At 41.7% G+C, this 25,954-nt stretch overlaps 2 protein-coding genes and 1 long non-coding RNA gene across 3 annotated transcripts; 1 reads left to right on the forward strand and 2 right to left on the reverse strand.

The window, feature by feature from the left end:
- Positions 1-2,937: 2,937 nt before the first annotated feature.
- Positions 2,938-5,492, reverse strand: LOC149979066 (uncharacterized). The gene is made up of 2 exons (XM_090191622.1): positions 5,140-5,492; positions 2,938-4,436 (listed from the first exon to the last, which is right to left on the reverse strand). The coding sequence occupies exons 1-2, from the start codon at positions 5,372-5,374 to the stop codon at positions 4,087-4,089; spliced, it is 585 nt and encodes a 194-aa protein (XP_090047748.1). The 5' UTR covers positions 5,375-5,492; the 3' UTR covers positions 2,938-4,086.
- Positions 5,493-11,191: 5,699 nt separating this feature from the next.
- On the reverse strand, positions 11,192-18,777 carry gsdf (gonadal somatic cell derived factor). Its single transcript, NM_001124579.2, is given in 5 exon segments — positions 11,192-13,744; positions 14,793-14,929; positions 15,298-15,384; positions 16,830-16,987; positions 18,417-18,777. Coding segments are annotated over 5 exon segments (648 nt in total). The 5' UTR covers positions 18,545-18,777; the 3' UTR covers positions 11,192-13,606.
- LOC149979067 (uncharacterized) lies at positions 17,405-20,367 on the forward strand. The gene is made up of 2 exons (XR_016484865.1): positions 17,405-17,639; positions 18,345-20,367. It is a non-coding gene; the product is annotated as an uncharacterized LOC149979067 (long non-coding RNA).
- The last annotated feature ends 5,587 nt before the right edge of the window (positions 20,368-25,954 follow it).

Consider the following 25,954-nt stretch of genomic DNA (forward strand, 5'->3'; position numbering starts at 1 on the left):
GTAAGAAATCCTGCTACGCCCTCCGACAAACCATCAAACAGGCAAAGCATCAATACAGGAGTAAAATCAAATCCTACTACACTGACTCTGAAGCTCGTCGAATGTGGCAGGGGCTTGCAAACTATCAAGGATCACAAAGGGAATCCCAGCCGCGAGCTGCCCAGAGACATAAGCGTAGCAGACGAGCTAGAGGTTTTCTATGCTCGCTTCGAGGCAAACAACTGTGTAATCAATCTCTCCGTAGCCGATGTGAGTAAGACCTTTAAACAGGTTAACAGTCACAAGGCCGCAGGGCCATTTGGAGTACCAGGACGCATACCCAGAGTATGCGCTGACCAGCTGAAAAGTGTCTTCACTGACATTTTCAACCTCTCCCTGACCCAGTCTGTAATACCTACATGTTCCAAGCAGATCCCCATAGTCCCTGTGCCCAAGAACGCCAAGGTAACCTGTCTAAATGATTATCGCCCCTTAGCACTCATATCTGTAGCCATGAAATGCTTTGAAAGGCTGGTTGGTCATGACTCACATCAAAACCACCACCCTAGACATCCTGGACAGCCGCACACGAGCCTAAGATCACCATGCACAATGCCAAGCGTCGGCTGGAGTGGTGTAAAGCTCGCCACCATTGGACACTGGAGCAGAGGAAACACGCTCTCTGGAGTAATGAATCACGCTTCACCATCTGGCAGTCCGATGGACTAATCTGGGTTTGGCGGATGCCAGGAGTACACTACCTGCCCCAATGCATAGTGACAACTGTAAAGTTTGGTGGATGAGGAATAATGGTCTGGGGCTGTTTTTCATGGTTTGGGCTAGACCTCTTAGTTCCAGTGACATTCTAGACGATTTTGTGCTTCCAACTTTGTGGCAACAGTTTGGGGAATTCCCTTTCCTGTTTCAGCATGACATTGCCCTCGTGCACAAAGCGATGTCCAAACAGAAATGGTTTGTCGAGATCGGTGTGGAAGAACTTAACTAGTCTGCACAGAGCACTGACCTCAACCCCATCGAACACCTTTTTTGATGAATTGAAAACGCTGACTGCGAGCCAGGTCTAATCAACCAACATCAGTGCCCGACCTCACTTATGCTCTTGTGGCAGGATAGAAGCAAGTCCCCGCAGGCAATGTTCCAACATCTGAAGAGTGGAGGATGTTATAGCAGAAAAGGGGGGACAAACTCCGTATTAATGCCCATGATTTTAGAATGAGATGTTCGACGAGCAGGTGTCCACACACTTTTGGTCATGTATGTTTATCTACCTCAATTATCTCGTACCCTAGCATGTCGACTCTGTACTGGTACCTCGTGTACAAAGCCAAGTTATACACTCATTGTGAATTTATTATTACTTATTACTTTTCTATTATTTCTCTATTTTCTTTCTCTCTATTGTTAGGAAGGGCCCATAAGTAAGTATTTCACTTTTAGCTACACCTGTTGTTTACGAAGAATGTGACGAATACAATTGTATTTTATTTTATTTGACTCTACTGCACTTGCACTGCATGTCCCTCACTGGTTCACTGCATGTCCCTCATCAATTCACTGTATGTCCCTCATCAGTTCACTGTATGTCCCTCATCGGTTCACTGCATGTCCCTCATCGGTTCACTGCATGTCCCTCATCGGTTCACTGCATGTCCCTCATCGGTTCACTGCATGTCCCTCATCGGTTCACTGCATGTCCCTCATCGGTTCACTGCATGTCCCTCATCGGTTCACTGCATGTCCCTCATCGGTTCACTGCATGTCCCTCATCGGTTCACTGCATGTCCCTCATCGGTTCACTGCATGTCCCTCATCAGTTCACTGCATGTCCCTCATCGGTTCACTGCATGTCCCTCATCGGTTCACTGTATGTCCCTCATCGGTTCACTGCATGTCCCTCATCAGTTCACTGCATGTCCCTCATCAGTTCACTGCATGTCCCTCATCAGTTCACTGCATGTCCCTCATCAGTTCACTGCATGTCCCTCTCTGGTGAAAACTCTTCAGGGGACATACTGTTCCAGTTTGGTGTACCGTCCAGGCACAAGTCTCTCTGAAGATTCTTCCTGGCACCACAATCAAAAGAGGCCAGCTTGGGGAAACATACCAGGCACAAGTCTCTCTGAAGATTCTTCCTGGCACCACAATCAAAAGAGGCCAGCTTGGGGAAACATACCAGGCACAAGTCTCTCTGAAGATTCTTCGTGGTACCACAATCAAAAGAGGCCAGCTTGGGGAAACATACCAGGCACGAGTCTCTCTGAAGATTCTTCCTGGCACCACAATCAAAAGAGGCCAGCTTGGTGGATGCTAGATCTTCCTATGTGTTTTGCACACTCAAACAGTAGTCTTTCTTATACTTGACATCAAATTGTAATCTCCCTATTCAGCTGTGTAGAGAATGATAAATGTGTAGAATTATGTGATAACAGGGAATAAGTGGGTGGCTGTAGGGTCTCCCATAGCTGGGAGTGGGGACCAGGGCTGGGGTCTATTGGAATTGAAAGCAGTCAATTGAGGAAGGGATTATATTTAACATTAAAATTAAAATTTCAAATAAGTAGCTTATTCTCCTATTGAGAAGTCATTGAACATATACTTTTTCAAGTTTGAATTTTAATTTCAGCTCTGGTGGGGACCATAATGTGCCGAGTGTGCCACCCTGAGTAAAATAGGGCAATGTAGGCATATGCATGATACTGTGTTTCTGCCAGCAGAGGGAGCTATAGTCAATATAATGCTCTCTACAGCTCGCGGTGGTAAGGTAACGCCCACTGTTGTTGCAAACTGTCCTCCATTTTCCTGTTTCTTGCTTCTATAGAAAGTTTTTTTTTTAAATTCCAGATCTGGAACAGTTCCTATTCTCTCAACTTTTGATAATTTGTTATGGTAAGATCAAACTATGTCCTTCTTTTTGTGGAAGCTCACAGACATACACAATCATGTGAAGTTGTTTTAATGTTGTGGATACTTGACATGGTTGGAAAAACATTCTAGTAAAGCTCACAGTTTACAGAGGTTACATCAAACCAATTAGTGTGGTGTTATAGCAAATTAAAGTAAATAAAAATAGAAGTTAAAGTAAATATAATAAAAGTTAAATAAAATAAATGTGCTTTAGGACAGTTTCTGGTGTTCACACACTTAAATTAGCAGCCACGTATATTTCTTATAAGAAGCTTATACATTCTATATACATATGTGCCATCAAATGTTTGCTCCACACAATAGAGCACAAATGAACACAAAGGCCTCAAATCCATATTATTTGAAATATTATCTCAATCTAGAATCAACTATCGACCCAAAAGCATATATCCATACAGCATATTAACAATGATATTGTTATCTATCAATCTATCTATCTATCTATCTATCTATCTATCTATCTATCTATCTATCTATCTATCTATCTATCTATCTATCTATCTATCTATCTATCTATCTATCTATCTATCTATCAATATATCTATCATCTATCTATCTATCTATCTATCTATCTATCTATCTATCTATCAAATACAACGGTTCATTTTCACCTTCCATACATTTACCTCACGTTCTTCTCATTCCACACTGAGTCCATTTCAAGTCATCGTTGAAAGCACTCCATTTAGTCAACAGTCTTGTGTCAAAGAGTTCTGGGTATTTTATCGGACAATCCGTTGTTTTAACTGACTTTCCATTTGAATCGGACATCCTTTTTTCTTTTCCATAAACATGATATAACCTACTGTGAGTGTTACAGCGTCGTCCTCCCTAAGGATTTCATTCAGCAGCAGTGACAATTGTAGCGAGAATCTAAAGACAAAATATACGTTGTAACTTGTCAATCTATATTTTTTTGGGGGGGGGGGAGTGGCGGGGCACCGCTGCTAAATCAATAAATGAAGAAACACTATGTTATATACAATATGCTGCTGACGAGATAGATAGCTGTGAAATAAGCAAGACTATCAGATCCAGATGCATTTACAATAGGAGAAGGGTTACCTAACAATTCTGACAAACTAACCTTGATGCCATTAAACATTTCGGATGGTCGTCGGCTAAACAAGTCCATTTCATCCCCCTCCATTGCTTTGTAGGTTACTTATTCAGCCTCTGCCACATCGTCACCAAGAAAGGTGGGCATCTAATAGGAATTCCGTTTTCCAAGGTGCTCTGCTGTGGGACAACCTGCACACAGAACGTTGGCAATCTCTTTGTCACGGTGAACTGGTCTGTGATGTCAAAGCGGAGACCACAGAGTTTGGAAAGTGGCGTGGGACCGTCGTGAGGAGTTAGTATGCTGTTATGGCGGGGGAGAGTAGCTTTCAATCCAAGGGTTTCCTCGTTAACCAGTGACACATCCACAGGTAACACGATGTAGGCATGAAGCAGGCTCTCTCCGGGGCTACACTTCGTTCTCCTGGACCAGCAGTATTCTCCATGCTCACCTGTAGAGAAAGGGGATTAGCATGTATGGTACATGTATGGTACTTGTATGGTATATGATATATGCCACTTAGCAGTTTCCAGCCCCACACTCCTACAAACTGAGCCACACACAGCACCACAGATCGTCTATATCCTTTTTATCAAAGGAGGAAAAAAAAGTTTTCTAGAAACGAATGCTTTTTTCTCTCTCAGCATCAGCAATTCCCTTAGACTGTGATATATCATGTGATATAGTGCTTAATATAAAATTTTTAGGGGTGGGCACCAATATTGAAAATTCAATATGATATTGATATAATTTGATATTGTTTGATTATCAAAAATGAGCAAGACATATTGTGAAATCGGTTTGTTCTTCCTGTTAACCTACACTGTTCTGTAAGAAACGCATACATGACTGTTCCTGCATGAACAAAACCCTCTCACAGACTCTTGACTTAACATACTGAACTGCCTTGCTGGTGATCCATCAACAGAGGATGGGCATCCCATTGTATTCAAAGTTCATGTTACCAGAAAATTCCCAAATGGAAAATCTGCAAGCAGTTGTCTGGACTTCACAGAAAAGTGAACAGTCACACAGTTGCAATGTATTTTCTACAAACCGATTTGATATCGATATTGAATTGAAAAATACAACTGATATCGATATAGATTTTCCATATTAGTGCCCATCACAGAATATTTCTATCATGTTCTCACCTGCTGTAGAGTCTTTGAAGCGTACAGTAGGTGTATTTTGTGTCTCCAGCATAGCTCTGTAAGTCAGTACTGTGCAGCCTAGCACACACTCCGACGGTGGGTCCAGATCTTTGGATATCTGTGTCAGTAATCTGTCCTTGTCTGTACATTCCATCCCACCATCCAGTGCCCCCATGGCCAAGAGCATGGTGGACAAAACAGCACAGAAAACCTGAACAGACCAGTAGTTAGCCATTCTGACCCAAACCAGCCAAAAGTCAAGTCAGGAAAACAGTTGAGCTGCTGCCTCTTGCGGCTGCTGTGCTGAGCTGTGTCGTAGTAACTCTGGACGTGTATCCAAAATCTAATAAGCATTTTCATTGCTCATCACTCCCCCCCAGAAAAATGTTTGTTTAGAAGGCAAATGTTGGCACTGCTGCTGAAATAGCAGTTGGGTCATTCCGACCAATCCGGTGCCTTTTGAGAAGTGTAACAAAAAAAAAAAAATGGTCAGTGCAATTAAAAATGTGTTTTTCCTTCATTTTTGAAATAATATTTCCACACTAGAAGGTCAAAATAACACTCAGGAAATTGTGAAAATTAGAATAATGCCCATTTTGTGTAAAAGCTGTTTGAAAAAAAATCCCTGGGATTTTAGCCTGTTCAGGTGAGATGGAACCTTTGGCCCAAGTCATGATGTCACCACGTGATCTGATTATAATAGACCAATGCCTGTTCCTTACCATGAAAGGCTTAGTTACAAGCCGTTAACCAACAATGCAGTTCAAGAAATAGAGAAAAAATGTGCTAAATAAACACAAATATATACCATGGGGCAAAAAAGTATTTAGTCAGCCACCAATTGTGCAAGTTCTCCCACTTAAAAAGATGAGAGAGGCCTGTAATTTTCATCATAGGTACACTTCAACTATGACAGACAAAATGAGAAAAAAATATCCAGAAAATCACATTGTAGGATTTTTTATGAATTTATTTGCAAAATATGGTTGAAAATAAGTATTTGGTCAATAACAAAAGTGTATCTCAATACTTTGTTATATACCCTTTGTTGGCAATGACAGAGGTCAAACGTTTTCTGTAAGTCTTCACAAGGTTTTCACACACTGTTGCTGGTATTTTGGCCAATTCCTCCATGCAGATCTCCTCTAGAGCAGTGATGTTTTGGGGCTGTTGCTGGGCAACACGGACTTTCAACTCCTTCCAAAGATTTTCTATGGGGTTGAGATCTGGAGACTGGCTAGGCCAATCCAGGACCTTGAAATTGGTTGTGTTTGGGATCATTGTCATGCTGAAAGACCCAGCCACGTTTCATCTTCAATGCCCTTGCTGATGGAAGGAGGTTTTCACTCAAAATCTCACGATACATGGCCCCATTCATTCTTTCCTTTACACGGATCAGTCGTCCTGGTCCCTTTGCAGAAAAACAGCCCTAAAGCATGATGTTTCCACCCCCATGCTTCACAGTAGGTATGGTGTTCTTTGGATGCAACTCAGCATTCTTTGTCCTCCAAACACGACAAGTTGAGTTTTTAATAAAAAGTTAAATTTTGGTTTCATCTGACCATATGACATTCTCCCAATCTTCTTCTGGATCATCCAAATGCTCTCTAGCAAACTTCAGACGGGCCTGGACATGTACTGGCTTAAGCAGGGGGACACGTGTGGCACTGCAGGATTTGAGTCCCTGGCGGCGTAGTGTGTTACTGATGTTAGGCTTTGTTACTTTGGTCCCAGATCTCTGCAGGTCATTCACTAGGTCCCCCCGTGTGGTTCTGGGATTTTTGCTCACCGTTCTTGTGATCATTTTGACCCCACGGGGTGAGATCTTGCGTGGAGCCCCAGATCGAGGGAGATTATCAGCGGTCTTGTATGTCTTCCATTTCCTAATAATTGCTCCCACAGTTGATTTCTTCAAACCAAGCTGCTTACCTATTGCAGATTCAGTCTTCCCAGCCTGGTGCAGGTCTACAATTTTGTTTCTGGTGTCCTTTGTCAGCTCTTTGGTCTTGGCCATAGTGGAGTTTGGAGTGTGACTGTTTGAGGTTGTGGACAGGTGTCTTTTATACTGATAACAAGTTCAAACAGGTGCCATTAATAATACAGGTAACGAGTGGAGGACAGAGGAGCCTCTTAAAGAATAAGTTACAGGTCTGGGAGAGCCATAAATCTTGCTTGTTTGTAGGTGACCAAATAGTTATTTTCCACCATAGTTTGCAAATAAAATCATTAAAAATCCTACAATGTGATTTTCTGCCTCATTTTGTCTGTCATAGTTGAAGTGTACCTATGATGAAAATTACAGGCCTCTCTCATCTTTTTAAGTGGGAGAACTTGCACAATTGGTGGCTGATTAAATACTTTTTTTTTTTTTTACTGTATATATAAAAAAAGTAACACAATAAAAGAATAATAACGAGTCTATATACAGGGGGTACCGGTACCGAGTCAATGTGCGGGGTACAGGTCGGTCGAGGTAATATGTACATGTAGGTAGGGGTAAAGTGACTATGCATAGATAATAAACAGCAAGTATCAGCAGTGTAAAAAGAAGGGGAGGGGGGTGTAAATAGTCCGGGTGGCCATTTGATGAATTTTTCAGCAGTCTTATGGCTTGGGGGTAGAACCTGTTACGGTGCCTTTTGGTCCTAGACATGGCGGTCCGGTACCATTTGCCGTAAGATAGCAGAGAGAACATTCTATGACTTTGGTGACTGGAGTCTTTGACAATTTTTTGTGCCTTCCTCTGACACTGCCTAGCATATAGGTCCTGGATGGCAGGAAGCTTGGCCCCAGTGATGTACTGGGCCGTACGCACTACCCTCCATAGCGCTTTACTCTCAGATGCCGAGCCATTGCCATACCAGGCGGTGATACAACAGGTCAGGATGCTCTCGATGGTGCAGCTATAGAACTTTTTGAGGATCGGGGGACCCATGACAAATCTTTTCAGTCTCCTGTGGGGGGAAAAGGTGTTGTCGTGCCCTCTTCACGACTGTCTTGGTGTGTTTGGACCTTGACAGTTTGTTGGTGATGTGGACACCAAGGAAATTGAAACTCTCGACCCGCTCCACCTCAGACCCGATGATGTTAATGGGGGCCTGTTCGGCCCGCCTTTTCCTGTAGTCCATGATCAGCTCCTTTGAGGGAGAGGTGTTTGTCCTGGCACCACAAGGCCAGGTCTCTGACCTCCTCCCTATAGGCTGTCTCATCGTTGTCGGTGTTCAGGCCTACCACTGTTGTATCGTCAGCAAACTTAATGATGGTGTTGGAGTTGTGCTTGACCACGCAGTCGTGGGTGAACAGGGAATACAGGAGGGGCCTAAGTACACACCACTGAGGGGCCCCAATGTTGAGGATCAGCGTGGAGATCAAGGTAGCTACCTAGACAATTTTTCCCCTGTTAGCTACTAATAGCTAGTAATAGTGATACTTGGCCGATTTGAAACATTGCCTTCTCCTGGCAGAATTTACCTGCCTACCCAACAGTTAGAAAAAAATGACATAATTCATAATGGTTTTTATTTAATTTTAGTTAGTTTTGGAGTCAAATATAATCGTTTTAGTTAAACCTTTTCTAATGGGTTTCAATGTCATCTTAAATCAGCCATAAATCCCCTTGTGACAGGGGGAATGGAAGCTTGTACGCAACAGGGAGTGGCAGTTGAATGCAATCTTCAAAAAACTATTTAAATAGTTAAAAGTGAGCATCTCGCGCCTGGATTTACATTTGTAATCAGTGATAGTTTGCAAGCCCCAGCCACATCCGACGAGCTTCAGAGTCAGTGTAGTAGGATTTGATTTTACTCCTGTATTGATGCTTTGCCTGTTTGATGGTTTGTCGGAGGGCGTAGCAGGATTTCTTACAAGCGTCCAAATGAGTCTTCTGCTCCTTGAATGTGGCAGTGTGAAAGATGTTAAGAGATGACAAGCTTCCAAGCATTTGGAAAAACGTCACACCCCCAGTAAACAGAAAGAGACAGTGTATAAACACACTGTAGTGTACATGACATTTGACCCACGGGACCTACTAAATATTCCACCAATTCTGATGCATTTGAGATATGTAACTTGACAAAAACATTTTTTTTAATGATTTCACCTAATTTTAACATTCTGTCATAAATATCACGTTCAACTTAATAAAAACACATTTTCCCATCTCCAAAAAATAAAATAAGATTAAAGTAAGTACCTATTAAGTGCCAAATAAAGTAATCAGCCATAAATCCCTTTGTGACAGGGGGAATGGAAGCTTGTTGTGTAAAACAGGGAGTGGCAGTTGAAGGCAAGCTTCACAAGAAAAAAATGTAATTGTAAAAAGAAATCTAGCCTGTCTATCTATAGGTAACAGGGTTGATGTGTTATTCTAGCCTGTCTATCTATAGGTAACAGGGTTGATGTGTTATTCTAGCCTGTCGATCTATAGGTAACAGGGTTGATGTGTTATTCTAGCCTGTCTATCTATAGGTAACAGGGTTGATGTGTTATTCTAGCCTGTCTATCTATAGGTAACAGGGTTGATGTGTTATTCTAGCCTGTCTATCTATAGGTAACAGGGTTGATGTGTTATTCTAGCCTGTCTATCTATAGGTAACAGGGTTGATGTGTTATTCTAGCCTGTCTATCTATAGGTAACAGGGTTGATGTGTTATTCTAGCCTGTCTATCTATAGGTAACAGGGTTGATGTGTTATTCTAGCCTGTCTATCTATAGGTAACAGGGTTGATGTGTTATTCTAGCCTGTCTATCTATAGGTAACAGGGTTGATGTGTTATTCTAGCCTGTCTATCTATAGGTAACAGGGCTGATGTGTTATTCTAGCCTGTCTATCTATAGGTAACAGGGTTGATGTGTTATTCTAGCCTGTCTATCTATAGGTAACAGGGTTGATGTGTTATTCTAGCCTGTCTATCTATAGGTAACAGGGTTGATGTGTTATTCTAGCCTGTCTATCTATAGGTAACAGGGTTGATGTGTTATGCTTGACCTGCTCAGTTTTCCACCACAAAACACCAGAAAATGGCCAAAAAGTGTAGAACCAGCTAATCTGCATTTACACTGATTGGACTATTAGATGTTCCCACACGGATTCGGGAGAGGCGAAGGTCGATAGCCAATGTGTCCTCCGAAACACGACCCCGCCAAGCCGCACTGCTTCTTGACACACTGCTCCCTTAACCCGGAAGCCAGCCGCAACAATGTGTCAGAGGAAACACTGTCCAACTGGCAACCGAAGTCACCTGGCAGGCTCCCGGCCCGCCACAGGATTCGCTAGATCCCGATTGGACAAGGACAACCTGGCCGGCCAACCCAGACACCTAACCCAATTGGGCGTCACCCGGTCGTAGCTGGCTGCAACACAGCCCGGGATCGAACCCGGATCTGTAGTGACGCCTCAAGCAACGCAGTGCCTTAGACCGTTGCGCCACGCGGCAAGCCACCTAGGGCTTTACAATGATGGTGATAACTTGGGAGAAATGTTGGGGTTAAGTGGGTTAAAGTCTTCCTAGAAGTCACAGATGGTGCATGAAGGAAAATGTCAAAATGCTTAATCTTGGCATTTTAGCAAGTCTTTATTCACATTACAAATCTGATTTATTGATCCGTTCATGTGATCCATATTAAAGGGGACTATTTAATATAAAGGGCATTTAAAATTCAATATCGGTGCGCAAAAGGCAGTATTTTCATGGAACGACCCAGAATAAGAAGTGCGCAACAGGATGTCGATGCTGTTTTACAGATGGTGCTGCATTGCTGAAGCGGCGACCCAGAAACCTGGTTTCCCCTCTTGTCGCCCCCCTGTACATTTAGGTTTCCTGTCAAACTGATCCCACAGCCGGGGGCTATGAATCACTCCCTCTATTAAGAGGTCACTGTATAAATAGTTATTCACTTTTAGGTTACACTTTAAATGCAGGGTTAAAATGTCAGTGAACGAAGATACATTTTGACAGCATTTATAAATAGTATGAATTCTCCAAAGCAAAAAAAATATATATACTGATATTTGACTGTTTAATCTTGGAAATAATGAAATTGGAATCCAGAATTCTTGTAGTAGCATTTATTAAAGAATTTAATCAGATAATAGACATAATTGATACAAATTCTCAAACTGTGTGATCAATGGCAATAACACATTTCACAATTATTATTTTTTTTAACCAAAACTTGTTAGTGAAGCTGTGACAACCTCAGGTACATTCCATATCGTGGTGATAAATGGTACATTCCATATCGTGGTGATAAATGGTACATTCCATATCGTGGTGATACATATTATGGTGGAAAATACATTGTGAAGGGTGGGCAATGTGAGGTAAATGTAAAAGGAATACATTTATTTAGTGTATCTCAAAGAAAATATAAAAAGAGTAAATATTTATCCAACTGCCAAACCCAGAAAACGCTGTGGACCTAGTTCAGGACTGATAGACAACAATGTTGTCGAAAGGAGCACAAGGGAAGCATTGGGGGATAACAATTAAAGTTGCAAATTTAGCAAACTGAAATACTTTTTGGACTCCACATGTGCAACCGAACAAATGTCTTAACTGAAAATTATAGGCTTTGTTTGGTGAAAACCGCAGCACTGTTATTTATCTCCATGCCAAAGGTTTCTACTTGTCCAAACATGAGCTATGGAGCTTTCCAAGAGGGCAATTCCCAATGGAGTGGAAAATCACAGCACATATAAGAACAAGATTTTTGTTTGGGGAGATCAGAATCTTTATTTTACATAACCCAGAATTATTATTTTTTTAAATGTTATACTTTTGTAGAGAACTGGTTCCATGCATGTTAGAGTCCCGGGGAGAAGCCTGTTTAGATGAGAGCTCTGCTGTTATTGCCTAGTGCTGGGTTGGCTTTCCCACCCTGAGAGGGTTTTTTTTTTGGCATGGGAAGCATGTGTTCACATTTCTGTGGGGAACATGGAGTAGCATTGCTTTAATCCCTTGCCAGTCTAGCGCTTCAGGGTTGTGAAATATCGTCGCCAAAAATAGCATCAAAGCACATTTGAAATGTCATCAAAGCAAGACTGCCAACGTTTATTCAACCAGAACTAAAAGCTGTCAGTTTTTTGTTTTTCAGAACGGAGTGGCTGCAGATCTGATTTTACTCAGACCTTTTTCATTTTATGTCTCGAAGCTTCTGAGCATGTGCAGGATTCTCTAGGTATTTATTTTATTTTTATATCTCGAAGCTTCTGAGCATGTGCAGGATTCTCTAGGTATTTATTTTATTTTTATATCTCGAAGCTTCTGAGCATGTGCAGGATTCTCTAGGTATTTATTTTATTTTTATGTCTCGAAGCTTCTGAGCATGTGCAGGATTCTCCAGGTATTTATTTTATTTTTATGTCTCGAAGCTTCTGAGCATGTGCAGGATTCTCTAGGTATTTATTTTATTTTTATGTCTCGAAGCTTCTGAGCATGTGCAGGATTCTCTAGGTATTTATTTTATTTTTATGTCTCGAAGCTTCTGAGCATGTGCAGGATTCTCCAGGTATTTATTTTATTTTTATGTCTCGAAGCTTCTGAGCATGTGCAGGATTCTCTAGGTATTTATTTTATTTTTATATCTCGAAGCTTCTGAGCATGTGCAGGATTCTCCAGGTATTTATTTTATTTTTATGTCTCGAAGCTTCTGAGCATGTGCAGGATTCTCTAGGTATTTATTTTATTTTTATGTCTCGAAGCTTCTGAGCATGTGCAGGATTCTCTAGGTATTTATTTTATTTTTATGTCTCGAAGTTTCTGAGCATGTGCAGGATTCTCTAGGTATTTATTTTATTTTTATGTCTCGAAGCTTCTGAGCATGTGCAGGATTCTCTAGGTATTTATTTTATTTTTATGTCTCGAAGCTTCTGAGCATGTGCAGGATTCTCTAGGTATTTATTTTATTTTTATGTAGCTACTGCTTTCCCCTTCTGGGAAAAGAGAGGAGAGCAGGGTTTCATATGGGAGCTTGTCTAATTTTATGAAGCCGCAATGATCCATTTTCTTTATGCTCCTCAAGATGAACACATTTCAATATTCCAATGTTTCGTCAAATTAACTAGGACATAACTAGGAAATAGCCATAATCTATGTAGGAATGTAGGCTATGTGCCAAAACAAAGCTGTAAGACAAACCCATCACATTTAAGGTTGCAAGGTTCCTGTAATTTTCCCAAGGTTCACAGATTTTCCAAAACTCCCGATTTGAGGATTATGTATTTCCTGCCTATTCCTTCTTGATTCTGGGAATCTTCCAAATGGAAATTCTGGAAAACCTGGGAATTTTGGGATAATTACTGGAATGCTGCAACCATGTCCACTCTATAGGTATTTCATGAGCAGAATAGATATGGGGAAGGGGTAGGGGGACTCCCTGGGATGGCATTGGGTGGGCTCCCTGGAATGGGGTGGGGGCTCCTTGGGATGGGGTGGGGGCTCCCCGGGATGGTGTGGGGGGTCAATGATCAGTCCTCAGCTGGCAGCTGGGGGTTGCCAGGGCCGCAGGCGCGGGTGAGCTGAACAGAGGAGATGGTGAGGGTGCTGAACTCATCCATGTAGAGGAAGGGCACATGCTCTGTAGAAGTGGTCTGGCAGCACGGCATCTGGGGTTAGGATTAAAGAGAGGAGGAGGGAGGAGTTGGCCGTCAGCCAATCAGCATTCAGGGCTCGAACCACCCAATTTATAATACATATTTTTTTTAGCAATCACACCCTTTCAGTATGTTACAAATTTGAGGATCCCACTGATAATTTGGTGTCTAAATCCAGTGTCACTTGGTGTTAGTCAATTTAAATGAAGGGAAATAACATTATGAGCAAAATTATGAATCATGTGCCTTTAGTAAACGTTTTTTAAAGGGTTAAGGACCTTAGATTTGAGCATCTGTGACCTCCTTTGAAGAAAATCCTCAATAATCTAAAATTGGTGTCTCATTGGTGGTCCCAGTCCTACTGGTGGTACAATGTTATCCTGATGAAAACATTTTTTAAAGTCATTAAGCTGAAATATTAGTGGATTTAGAATGGGATGTTTTAGCCAAATACATTTCCATAAAAAGTATATCATTTTTTTTTTTAACAGTAAGTTGAAACACTACGAGAAATGTGATAAGTCTAAAACACAGGTGGCTGCAAGATGTTCCTCATGATCGACCTTGCACCTGGCTGTGCTTCTCACTCACAGAGCTGCTTGTTTCCACAGATACCTAGACAAAACATTGATATCTCCCCTAGCACATCCTGGGGTCTCTCCAGGACACTCTGTTTCCCTGCTGTTTTCCCAGACCTGAGACGAATTCTCTTAATCTTGATGTGCGCCTGATTTATTTTTTTCCTAGCTTTACTGGTATGCAGGGTGGGAAGACTTCAACTATTTGAATGATTTAGATTTATGTCTTTGGTCTGCTGCTTTACTAGGAACTAAACTGAACATTGAGCTTGACTTACGGACTGACTAAAATGGAAACCAGGTGTGGATCTTAGGGCAGCGGACCAACTCAGAATCCAAATATCCAATAGGACAAGCCAAAAAACCTATTATAGTAAGCTTATTCACATAATGCTAATACACTGATCATAATCCACACAATGTCCTACTACACACCAGTAAAGTGCCGTTCCTTTTTTAAGAAACATGAAGGGTTGTTTTACCTGCGAGGGGGTGTCCTGTGCGGGACGAGCGTGTGATGGGCAGCGCGAGGGGCTCAGGTCCAGTCGGGATTTGCAGGGTGAGCACTGGACGTAGGTGAAACTCTCAGGGTAGATTACCCAGTTCTCCCAGCCAAGATCTAATGGAGAAATGAAGACAGACGGCACAGAAGGCTTAAATGCTATGGTGATGACCACAGTTATTTGTGCACACGCACACACACACACACACACACACACACACACACACACACACACACACACACACACACACACACACACACACACACACACACACACACACACACACACACACACACACACACACACACACACACACACACACACACACACACACACACACACACACACACACACCTTGGCCAGGTAGCAGTTGCGCAAATATTATTATTATTATTTAAAAAAAAAAAATTTAAACACACACTCTATTGATGTTTCATAGATTAACAGTGTTTTATAAAAATGTTGTGTGAACAGAGCTGGTCACCTTTCAGGAAGATCTGTGAGGCCAGCGGACAGCATATCAGACCACTACTGTTGTCTGCTGCAGGACCCTCAGCCTGAGGTAAAGCCACTATGGAGAAAGGGAAAGGACATATGTGAATCAATACGAAACATTGTGATGATGCGTCAGAATACTAGAAGCAGAATAATGCAATGATCATATAGCCCTCTTAAGCCCATTACGAACTGGCTAGCACACTTGCACGTTTGGTCAGAAGAACCGGGTTTTACTCTCTGCATTGGAAGTTACTCACCTCTGCTGTTATCTACAATTTGGATGACACTGAAGTTGGCAGCACTTTATTTGGATAGTCCTTAGTAGATGGTTTGTAGATAGTCAGTAGATGTTCAATAACTGTCAACAACATTTCAACTAAACATCCACTAACCCTAAACTTAGCCCATACCCTTACCCTAATTCTAAACTTAACCCATATCCTAACCCTTACCCTAATTCTAAACTTAACCCATATCCTAACCCTAACCCGAATTCTAAACTTAACCCATACCCTTACCCTAATTCTAAACTTAACCCATATCCTAACCCTTACCCTAATTCTAAACTTAACCCATATCCTAACCCTAACCCTAATTCTAAACTTAACCCATACCCTTACCCTAATTCTAAACTTAACCCATATCCTAACCCTAATTCTAAACTTAACCCATACCCTTACTCTAATTCTAAACTTAACCCATATCCTAACCCTAACCCTAATTCTAAACTTAACCCATACCCTTACCCTAATTCTAAACTTAACCCATATCCTAACCCTAACCCTACTTCTAAACTTAACCCATATCCTAACCCTAACCCTAATTCTAAACTTAAGCCATAACCTAACCCTTAACCTAATTCTAAACTTAACCCATACCCTAACCCTTAACCTAATTCTAAACTTAAGCCATACCCTAACCCTTAACCTAATTCTAAACTTAACCCATATCCTAACCCTTAACCTAATTCTAAACCTAGCCCATCCCTAACCGTAACCTTAGCAGGCAGTTGCTTATCAAAAGATAGTTTGTTGATAATTTGACCATCTGAAAGTATTTGCATTGTGTATGTGTGTTTATTATGGATCACTATTAGCAGCTACTCTTCCTGGGGTTTATTATGGATCCCCATTTTGTTCCTGCCAAGGCAGCAGCTACTCTTCCTGTGGTTTATTATGGATCCCCATTAGTTCCTGCCAAGGCAGCAGCTACTCTTCCTGGGGTTTATTAGGGATCCCCAGTAGTTCCTGCCAAGGCAGCAGCTACTCTTCCTGGAGTCCAGACACATTAAGACACTTATATCACACATTAAATAAATAAAATAAAACAGTACATCATATAACACTGTCACACCACCACATATCTACAATACAAAATGTATGATACCACTGTTCAACAATATTGTAATGTACGTGTGTGTACTGTGTGTTAGTCTAATATAGTAAGTAGATCAGAGGGTCATACTATCTAAATTAAGTGGGATCCTGAAGTTCTATTGTCCCCCCAAAATGTGTCTACCTGCTTTGTCCTGGGTCTTGTGAGAGATGGCAGAGAATGCGGTCTTCCATTGCTCTCTGATGGCAGTCAGTCTGTCCGCCGTCACCTGGGGCTCCTGCTGCAGGTTGAGGGCTCCAATAAGGGTCTTTCTGATGTCATTCAACAACTCTCCATGGCACCTGCACACGGAAAAGACAAATTAGTTTATTGCAAATCAAATCGAGTTTATATGTAAAACAGTCAATTGAAACTTAATTTGCTTATTTTCTGACAATAAAATATTTGTAGCATTCCAGTTGTATTTTTATTTCAGTATTTATTTTTATTTTCAGTATATGGTCATGAAAATACTTTAGAAAACAATTCCTGGTGCCATTTTTTTTTACACAATTCCTGGCAATTTTTTTAAACACAATTCCTGGTGATTTAAAAAAAAAAAGTAATTTTTACTAAGACATCTTTGATAAGACAAATAAAATTGCAAAAGGGCCGGATTTGGCCCGTGGGCCTCCTATTGCCTTTGACCGCAACAGAGAGAAGGAGATTGTAATGTTAGCAATGGAGCACAGCCACCTGACTGCCTTCTCTCTCAGGCATTCACAGTCCTGGCTGGCTACACTTCAGATTGCATAACCATGGATAGCCTGTTCTTTTCAATCTCTTGCATCCATTTTGTGAGAATTCTCTAAAAGAATCAACAAGCACTATTTTGTGCATGAAATATTTAGATAGACTTCAATCAATGTATTAATGGCATGCTGTTAAATTGGGGGTACTGTTGGTGATTTAATCTGAAGATGATTTTACAAATCCAACCGGATCAACCTTTAGGTAAAGTATTAAAACAGCTTGTTCACTCAGACTAAAGTTGGCTGTGTTACCAAAGCATGCGTTGTTAAATCTATAACCGGAGACCATACTTGTTCAGGCAGTTTGTTCTCACAATCTCTATTTGAGGTGGATCGGCTCTATGTCTAAAGATAGTGTTGCTGACAGTGCTGTTCTTCTGTCTCTGGAGTGCTGCAGACAGCGTTGCTCTGTCTCTATGCCTTGAATGTTGTCATGTAAGAAAGATTGATAGTGTTGTTCATGCCTGGGGAGAACACAATGTTTCACTTAATACTGTAAGGTCAGCTCTCTCAAATCTAGATGCAGCCAAGTAAACCTCTCATACAACACCCGGCTCATTTCACGAGGCCTCAGCAAGCATTTATCAACGGGGACCTTGCAAGTCATGATATAACCTGGTGCAGCTGTATGGGTCATCAAGATTTAAAATAGCCTAACACTGGATATATGGTTGGCTTTTTCAAGTCTTGATGACCTGTAGAACTGGGCATGGCATTTAGAAAATAGCTTATGTCAGGGATTGGCACAATGAGAACATACTAAGTTTCTGTGTTGGTTAGAAGGACAGATTATTTAACCAAAACGCCATTTTGAATGAAATTCAAAAAAATTGATTTTTTTTTGAATTATTTCCAGAATTGATGTGTCCTCTATGACCTTCTGACAATTTTTTTGAATTGTTTCCAGAATTGATGTGTCCTCTACGACCTTCGGACTATCCAGTGATGTGTCGCTCCAGTGAGAGGTGATACTACTAACCTGTCGGGGTGGAGGACGGCAGAGCCAGTAGCTGCAGCGGGTTCCTTCTCCGAGGACTGGAGGACAAAAGATTTTCCCAGAGAACAACCAAAGAGCACCAGCATCATCACAAAGTGCGCAAAATACATTTTTGGAAAGATGGTGGTCAGTCTGGCCTCTATGCAACTATCAGAGCAAATACCACCAACTTGTGGTTTTGTGGCAATAAATGAATTTGACTATGTTCAGTAATGAAGGAAGAACTAGGTGTTCTTCAGTTGGCAGAGGAGGAGGCTGTACTGGTACAACTGATAGTGACGCTCTGGTAGAGGTCTGGTTATCCAATGGAAGCTCACAACGGGGCAGGAAGAGAATAGCTATTGTTTGTATTGGCCTGGAAACCTCAGCTTTATCTCCTCGTACACCAGGTTGTCCTTGGAATATTTTACATTGTTTTTATGTCCTGCAAGTATGAAACAGTGTTGGGGTGATAGAGAAGGACCAGAGAGAAAGAGAGAGAGCTGAGAGAGAAAGATTAGGAGAGACAGAAAGATTGAGAGAGAGCTGAGAGAAAGAGAGAGAGCTGAGAGAGAAAGATTAGGAGAGACAGAAAGATTGAGAGAGAGCTGAGAGAGAAAGATTAGGAGAGACAGAAAGATTGAGAGAGCTGAGAGAAAGATTAGGAGAGACAGAAAGATTGAGAGAGAGCTGAGAGAGAAAGATTAGGAGAGACAGAAAGATTGAGAGAGAGCTGAGAGAGAAAGAGAGAGAGCTGAGAGAGAAAGATTAGGAGAGACAGAAAGATTGAGAGAGAGCTGAGAGAGAAAGATTAGGAGAGACAGAAAGATTGAGAGAGAGCTGAGATAGAAAGATTAGGAAAGACAGAAAGATTGAGAGAGAGCTGAGAGAGAACGATTAGGAGAGACAGAAAGATTGAGAGAGAGCTGAGAGAGAAAGAGAGAGAGCTGAGAGAGAAAGATTGGGAGAGACAGAAATATTGAGAGAGAGCTGAGAGAGAAAGAGAGAGAGCTGAGAGAGAAAGATTAGAAGAGACAGAAAGATTGAGAGAGAGCTGAGATAGAAAGATTAGGAGAGACAGAAAGATTGAGAGAGAGCTGAGAGAGAAAGATTAGGAGAGACAGAAAGATTGAGAGAGAGCTGAGAGAGAAAGATTAGGAGAGACAGAAAGATTGAGAGAGAGCTGAGAGAGAAAGATTAGGAGAGACAGAAAGATTGAGAGAGAGCGGAGAGAGAGAGAGAGAGACTACTTACCGTAGTTGTATAGACAAAGAGCATCATGGGTAATGTGCGTTGAGACTGAGCACATTAAATGGTTGAACTGATTCCTGTCCATCGTTATTGAATTGTTATAAAGACGTGGTTATGAAACCAGCAAGATATAACGGTCTTGTCAAGTGGGCAATACATAATGTCTGACTGGCTGTTACCTCAGAAGAGATGTGTGTGTGTAACCGTTATTTAACGAGGCACGTCAATTGCCGGGGCGGCAGGGTGGCCTAGCGTTGGACTAGTAACCGAAAGGTTGCAAGTTCGAATCCCCGAGCTGACAAGGTACAAATCTGTCGTTAACCCACTGTTCCTAGGCCGTCATTGAAAATAAGAATTTGTTCTTAACTGACTTGCCTAGTATAAAAAATTAAGAACAAATTCTTATTTACAAATGACGGCCTTCCCCGGCCGACGCTGGGCCAATTGTGCGCCGCCCTATGGGACTCCCAAACATGGCCGGATGTGATTCAGCCTGGAAGAAACATTAATTTGCAGGTGTTTCTTAAAATAAATTAAATAGCCTACTTCTCATGAATGAAACAAAATTATGTAATGTAATATGTTGAACGAGGGGAAGATGCTTCTTTCATGGAGAAGAGCAACAATGTCTATGATATCTAGCACAAGACCTGAGAGTACAGCTGCTGTTATATGCTTTGTATTTAAAGCTTTATATTTGATATTACTTTACCTGAATCATCTTTATTTATTTATTTATTTATTTTACCTTTATTTAACCAGGTAGGCAAGTTGAGAACAAGTTCTCATTTACAATTGCGACCTGGCCAAGATAAAGCAAAGCAGTTCGACAGATACAACAACACAGAGTTACACATGGAGTAAAACAAACATACAGTCAATAATAAAGTATAAACAAGTCTATATACAATGTGAGCAAATGAGGTGAGAAGGGAGGTAAAGGCAAAAAAGGCCTTGGTGGCAAGGTAAATACAATATAGCAAGTAAAACACTGGAATGGTAGTTTTGCAATGGAAGAATGTGCAAAGTAGAAATAAAAATAATGGGGTGCAAAGGAGCAAAATAAATAAATAAATTAAATACAGTTGGGAAAGAGGTAGTTGATAGGGCTAAATTATAGGTGGGCTATGTACAGGTGCAGTAATCTGTGAGCTGCTCTGACAGTTGGTGCTTAAAGCTAGTGAGGGAGATAAGTGTTTCCAGTTTCAGAGATTTTTGTAGTTCGTTCCAGTCATTGGCAGCAGAGAACTGGAAAGAGAGGCGGCCAAAGAAAGAATTGGTTTTGGGGGTGACTAGAGAGATATACCTGCTGGAGCGTGTGCTACAGGTGGGAGATGCTATGGTGACCAGCGAGCTGAGATAAGGGGGGACTTTACCTAGCAGGGTCTTGTAGATGACATGGAGCCAGTGGGTTTGGCGACGAGTATGAAGCGAGGGCCAGCCAACGAGAGCGTACAGGTCGCAATGGTGGGTAGTATATGGGGCTTTGGTGACAAAACGGATTGCACTGTGATAGACTGCATCCAATTTGTTGAGTAGGGTATTGGAGGCTATTTTGTAAATTACATCGCCAAAGTCGAGGATTGGTAGGATGGTCAGTTTTACAAGGGTATGTTTGGCAGCATGAGTGAAGGATGCTTTGTTGCGAAATAGGAAGCCAATTCTAGATTTAACTTTGGATTGGAGATGTTTGATATGGGTCTGGAAGGAGAGTTTACAGTCTAACCAGACACCTAAGTATTTGTAGTTGTCCACGTATTCTAAGTCAGAGCCGTCCAGAGTAGTGATGTTGGACAGGCGGGTAGGTGCAGGTAGCGATCGGTTGAAGAGCATGCATTTAGTTTTACTTGTATTTAAGAGCAATTGGAGGCCACGGAAGGAGAGTTGTATGGCATTGAAGCTTGCCTGGAGGGTTGTTAACACAGTGTCCAAAGAAGGGCCGGAAGTATACAGAATGGTGTCGTCTGCGTAGAGGTGGATCAGAGACTCACCAGCAGCAAGAGCGACCTCATTGATGTATACAGAGAAGAGAGTCGGTCCAAGAATTGAACCCTGTGGCACCCCCATAGAGACTGCCAGAGGTCCGGACATCTAGCATGACATACAAATCAGATCAGTTACATAAAATATCCAGAAGGGATGGAACACCAGTAAACAAGCTGGGACACCAGTAAACAAGCTGGGACACCAGTAAACAAGCTGGGACACCAGTAAACAAGCTTCATATGAAACATCCAGTAAGCTGGGACACCAGTAAACAAGCTTCATATGAAACATCCAGTAAGTTGGGACACCAGTAAACACGCTTCATATGAAACATCCAGTAAGTTGGGACACCAGTAAACACGCTTCATATGAAACATCCAGTAAGTTGGGACACCAGTAAACACGCTTCATATGAAACATCCAGTAAACTGGGACACCAGTAAACAAGCTTCATATGAAACATCCAGTAAGCAGGGGACACCAGTAAACAAGCTCCATATGAAACATCCAGTAAGCTGGGACATCAGTAAACAAGCTTCATATGAAACATCCAGTAAACTGGGACATCAGTAAACAAGCTTCATATGAAACATCCAGTAAGTTGGGACACCAGTAAACAAGCTTCATATGAAACATCCAGTAAGCAGGGGACACCAGTAAACAAGCTCCATATGAAACATCCAGTAAGCTGGGACATCAGTAAACAAGCTTCATATGAAACATCCAGTAAACTGGGACATCAGTAAACAAGCTTCATATGAAACATCCAGTAAGTTGGGACACCAGTAAACAAGCTTCATATGAAACATCCAGTAAGTTGGGACACCAGTAAACAAGCTTCATATGAAACATCCAGTAAGCTGGGACACCAGTAAACGAGCTTCATATGAAACATCCAGTAAGTTGGAACACCAGTAAACGAGCTTCATATGAAACATCCAGTAAGTTGGAACACCAGTAAACAAGCTTCATATGAAACATCCAGTAAGCTGGGACACCAGTAAACAAGCTTCATATGAAACATCCAGTAAACTGGGACACCAGTAAACAAGCTTCATATGAAACATCCAGTAAGCTGGGACACCAGTAAACAAGCTTCATATGAAACATCCAGTAAGTTGGAACACCAGTAAACGAGCTTCATATGAAACATCCAGTAAGTTGGAACACCAGTAAACAAGCTTCATATGAAACATCCAGTAAGCTGGGACACCAGTAAACACGCTTCATATGAAACATCCAGTAAACTGGGACACCAGTAAACCAGCTTCATATGAAACATCCAGTAAGCTGGGACACCAGTAAACAAGCTTCATATGAAACATCCAGTAAGCTGGGACACCAGTAAACGAGCTTCATATGAAACATCCAGTAAGTTGGGACACCAGTAAACAAGCTTCATATGAAACATCCAGTAAGTTGGAACACCAGTAAACGAGCTTCATATGAAACATCCAGTAAGCTGGGACACCAGTAAACAAGCTTCATATGAAACATCCAGTAAGTTGGAACACCAGTAAACGAGCTTCATATGAAACATCCAGTAAGTTGGAACACCAGTAAACAAGCTTCATATGAAACATCCGGTAAGCTGGGACACCAGTAAACGAGCTTCATATGAAACATCCAGTAAACTGGGACACCAGTAAACCAGCTTCATATGAAACATCCAGTAAGCTGGGACACTAGTAAACAAGCTTCATATGAAACATCCAGTAAGCTGGGACACCAGTAAACAAGCTTCATATGAAACATCCAGTAAGCTGGGACACTAGTAAACAAGCTTCATATGAAACATCCAGTAAGCTGGGACACCAGTAAACAAGCTTCATATGAAACATCCAGTAAGCTGGGACACCAGTAAACAAGCTTCATATGAAACATCCAGTAAGCTGGGACATCAGTAAACAAGCTTCATATGAAACATCCAGTAAGCTGGGACACCAGTAAACAAGCTTCACATGAAAAAACCCACAAAGATTCCATTGATTGAGCTTTGGATTTTTTTTTCAGCCCATCATCGAGGGAAGCGGAGAATCATAAGACCTCTCTTTATGAAGGCTCCGTCTCAAATGGCACACTATTGCTTATAAAGGGCCCATGGGGCTCTGGTGAAAAAAAGTAGTGCATTATGAAGGGAATAGGGTGCTATTTGTGACTCAAACTGTTGATAATAGTGACTTGCCATGAAAACTGGGAGTTGGGTTGATAACCAGACAGTCCTCCTTGTTAAAGGGGACTGCAACCATCACCTCCCTATAGTGCTGGCCCAACATGAAAGGTGACAATCTTCCTCTGATAACCAAGAAAATGTTATTTTAGCTTTGCACCTGCCATGCAAGGACATAGATTCCAGAAAGCAGCCAAACTGTCTGAGAGAGTTAAATGGAAGTTATGATTACAGCTACTGTAGCGTCTGTTACTGCGGACATCTCATGATCAGTCGAGATCTCGTTACAGAGACTCAAACTGGGTCAGTCGAAGTAAACATTCACTCACACGACCTGAGACGAACTTGAACTCTTTCTCTCTGACACTTCAAATAGCCAAATGTACGGAGTAAAATACAGTACAGAACCCATGAACCATAACATCAACAAAGACATTTTAGACAAGCTGACACAAAACATGCCAGGGTTTCTACATCCAGATCAGCCTAAGCTGTATCTGATAGACATCACAGACCCTGGCCTACAAATGGGGTCTTTAGCAAGCTTGACATGAACCGATATGAATGTCAGTTAGAGGTTCAACTAAGGGGTAGAGATTCATCTGACATCACTATCACTGTAGTCTCTTGTGACTGTCCTATCAGTGAAGGGTGAGAATTCAACAAGTCAAACCAATTATTTATATTGCTCAATGTTGCTGGAACAATCAGGGGTGGAAATGTCCTCTTGAACATCTCAGGTCTGGTTGGCACAGCCACATCACTCCAATATACCCAGCATTACATCATTACTATAGTCAGGATAGCTTGTTCCCCCTTGGGCCATTGATTTACCACTGTTGTTATCATAGTATCAAAGTTGTCCATCATAATGTAATATCCTTTTTCGACTCTTATCATACCAATAAGGCGACCCATAGAGAATATCCAGGTACAACAGCTGTGATATTTAAAAGACTCAAGACTTTCCTGTGATCACTGTGGGCTAAGAAGGTGTTTTTATTTTGTATACTGAACAAAAATATAAAGTGTTGGTCCCATGTAAAGTGTTGGTCCCATGTTTCATGAGCTGAAATAAAGAGATCGCAGAACATTTTCATGTGCACAAAAAGTCTATTTCTCTCAGATGTTGTGCACAAATTTGTTTACATCCCTGTTAGTGAGAATTTTCTCATTTTCCAAGATAATCCATCCACCTGACAGGTGTGGCATATCAAGAATCTGATTAAACAGCATGATAATTACACAGGTGCACCTTGTGCTGGGGCCAATAAAAGGCCATTCTAAAATGTGCAGTTTTGTCACACAACACAATGCCACAGATGTCTCAAGTTTGGAGGGAGCATGCAATTGGCATGCTGACTGCAGGAATATCCACGAGAGCTGTTGCCAGAGAAATGAATTTCTCTACCAAAAGTCATTTTAGAGAATTTGGGAGTAAGTCCAACCAGCCTCACAACCGCAGACCATGTGTATTGCGTTGTGTGGATGAGCGGTTTGCTGATGTCAACGTTGTGAACAGAGTGCCCCATGGTGGCTGTGGGGTTATGGAATGGGCAGGCATAAGCTACAAACAACGAACACAATTGCATTTTATTGATGGTGATTTGAATGCACAGAGGTACCGTGACGAGATCTTAAGGCCCGTTGTCGTGCCATTCATCCACCACCATCACCTCATGTTTCAGCATGATAAAGCACGTCCCCATGTCGCAAGGATCTGGACACAATTCCTGGAAGCTGAAAATGTCCCAGTTCTTCCATGGCCTGCATACTCACCAGACATGTCACCCATTGATCATGTTTGGGATGCTCTGGATTGACGTGTACGACAGCGTGTTCCAGGTCCCGCCAATATCCAGCATCTTCTCACAGCCATTGAAGAGGAGTGGGACAACATTCCACAATCAAAAGCCTGATCAACTCTATGTGAAGGAGATGTGTCAAGCTGCAAGAAGCAAATGGTGGTGACACCAGATTCAGACTGGTTTTCTGATCCACACCCCTACTTTTTATTAAGGTACTGTATCTGTGACCAACAGTCGCATATCTGTATTCCCAGTCATGTGAAATCCATAGATTAGTGCCTAATTTATTTATTTCAATTGACTGGTTTTCTTTTATGAACTGTAAC

Source organism: Oncorhynchus mykiss, chromosome 12 (genome assembly GCF_057628025.1).
Source record: "Oncorhynchus mykiss isolate SJ-2025 chromosome 12, ASM5762802v1, whole genome shotgun sequence".
NCBI lineage: Eukaryota > Metazoa > Chordata > Actinopteri > Salmoniformes > Salmonidae > Oncorhynchus > Oncorhynchus mykiss.

What these genes read in the sequence shown, in the direction of transcription:
- LOC149979066 (XM_090191622.1), bottom strand. Translation starts at nt 5,374, where the DNA reads ATGGCTAACTACTGGTCTGTTCAGGTTTTCTGTGCTGTTTTGTCCACC. An exon ending in CTTCAAAGACTCTACAGCAG is followed by an intron (nt 4,437 to 5,139) that starts GTGAGAACATGA and finishes CTTTCTCTACAG; the next exon opens with GTGAGCATGGAGAATACTGC.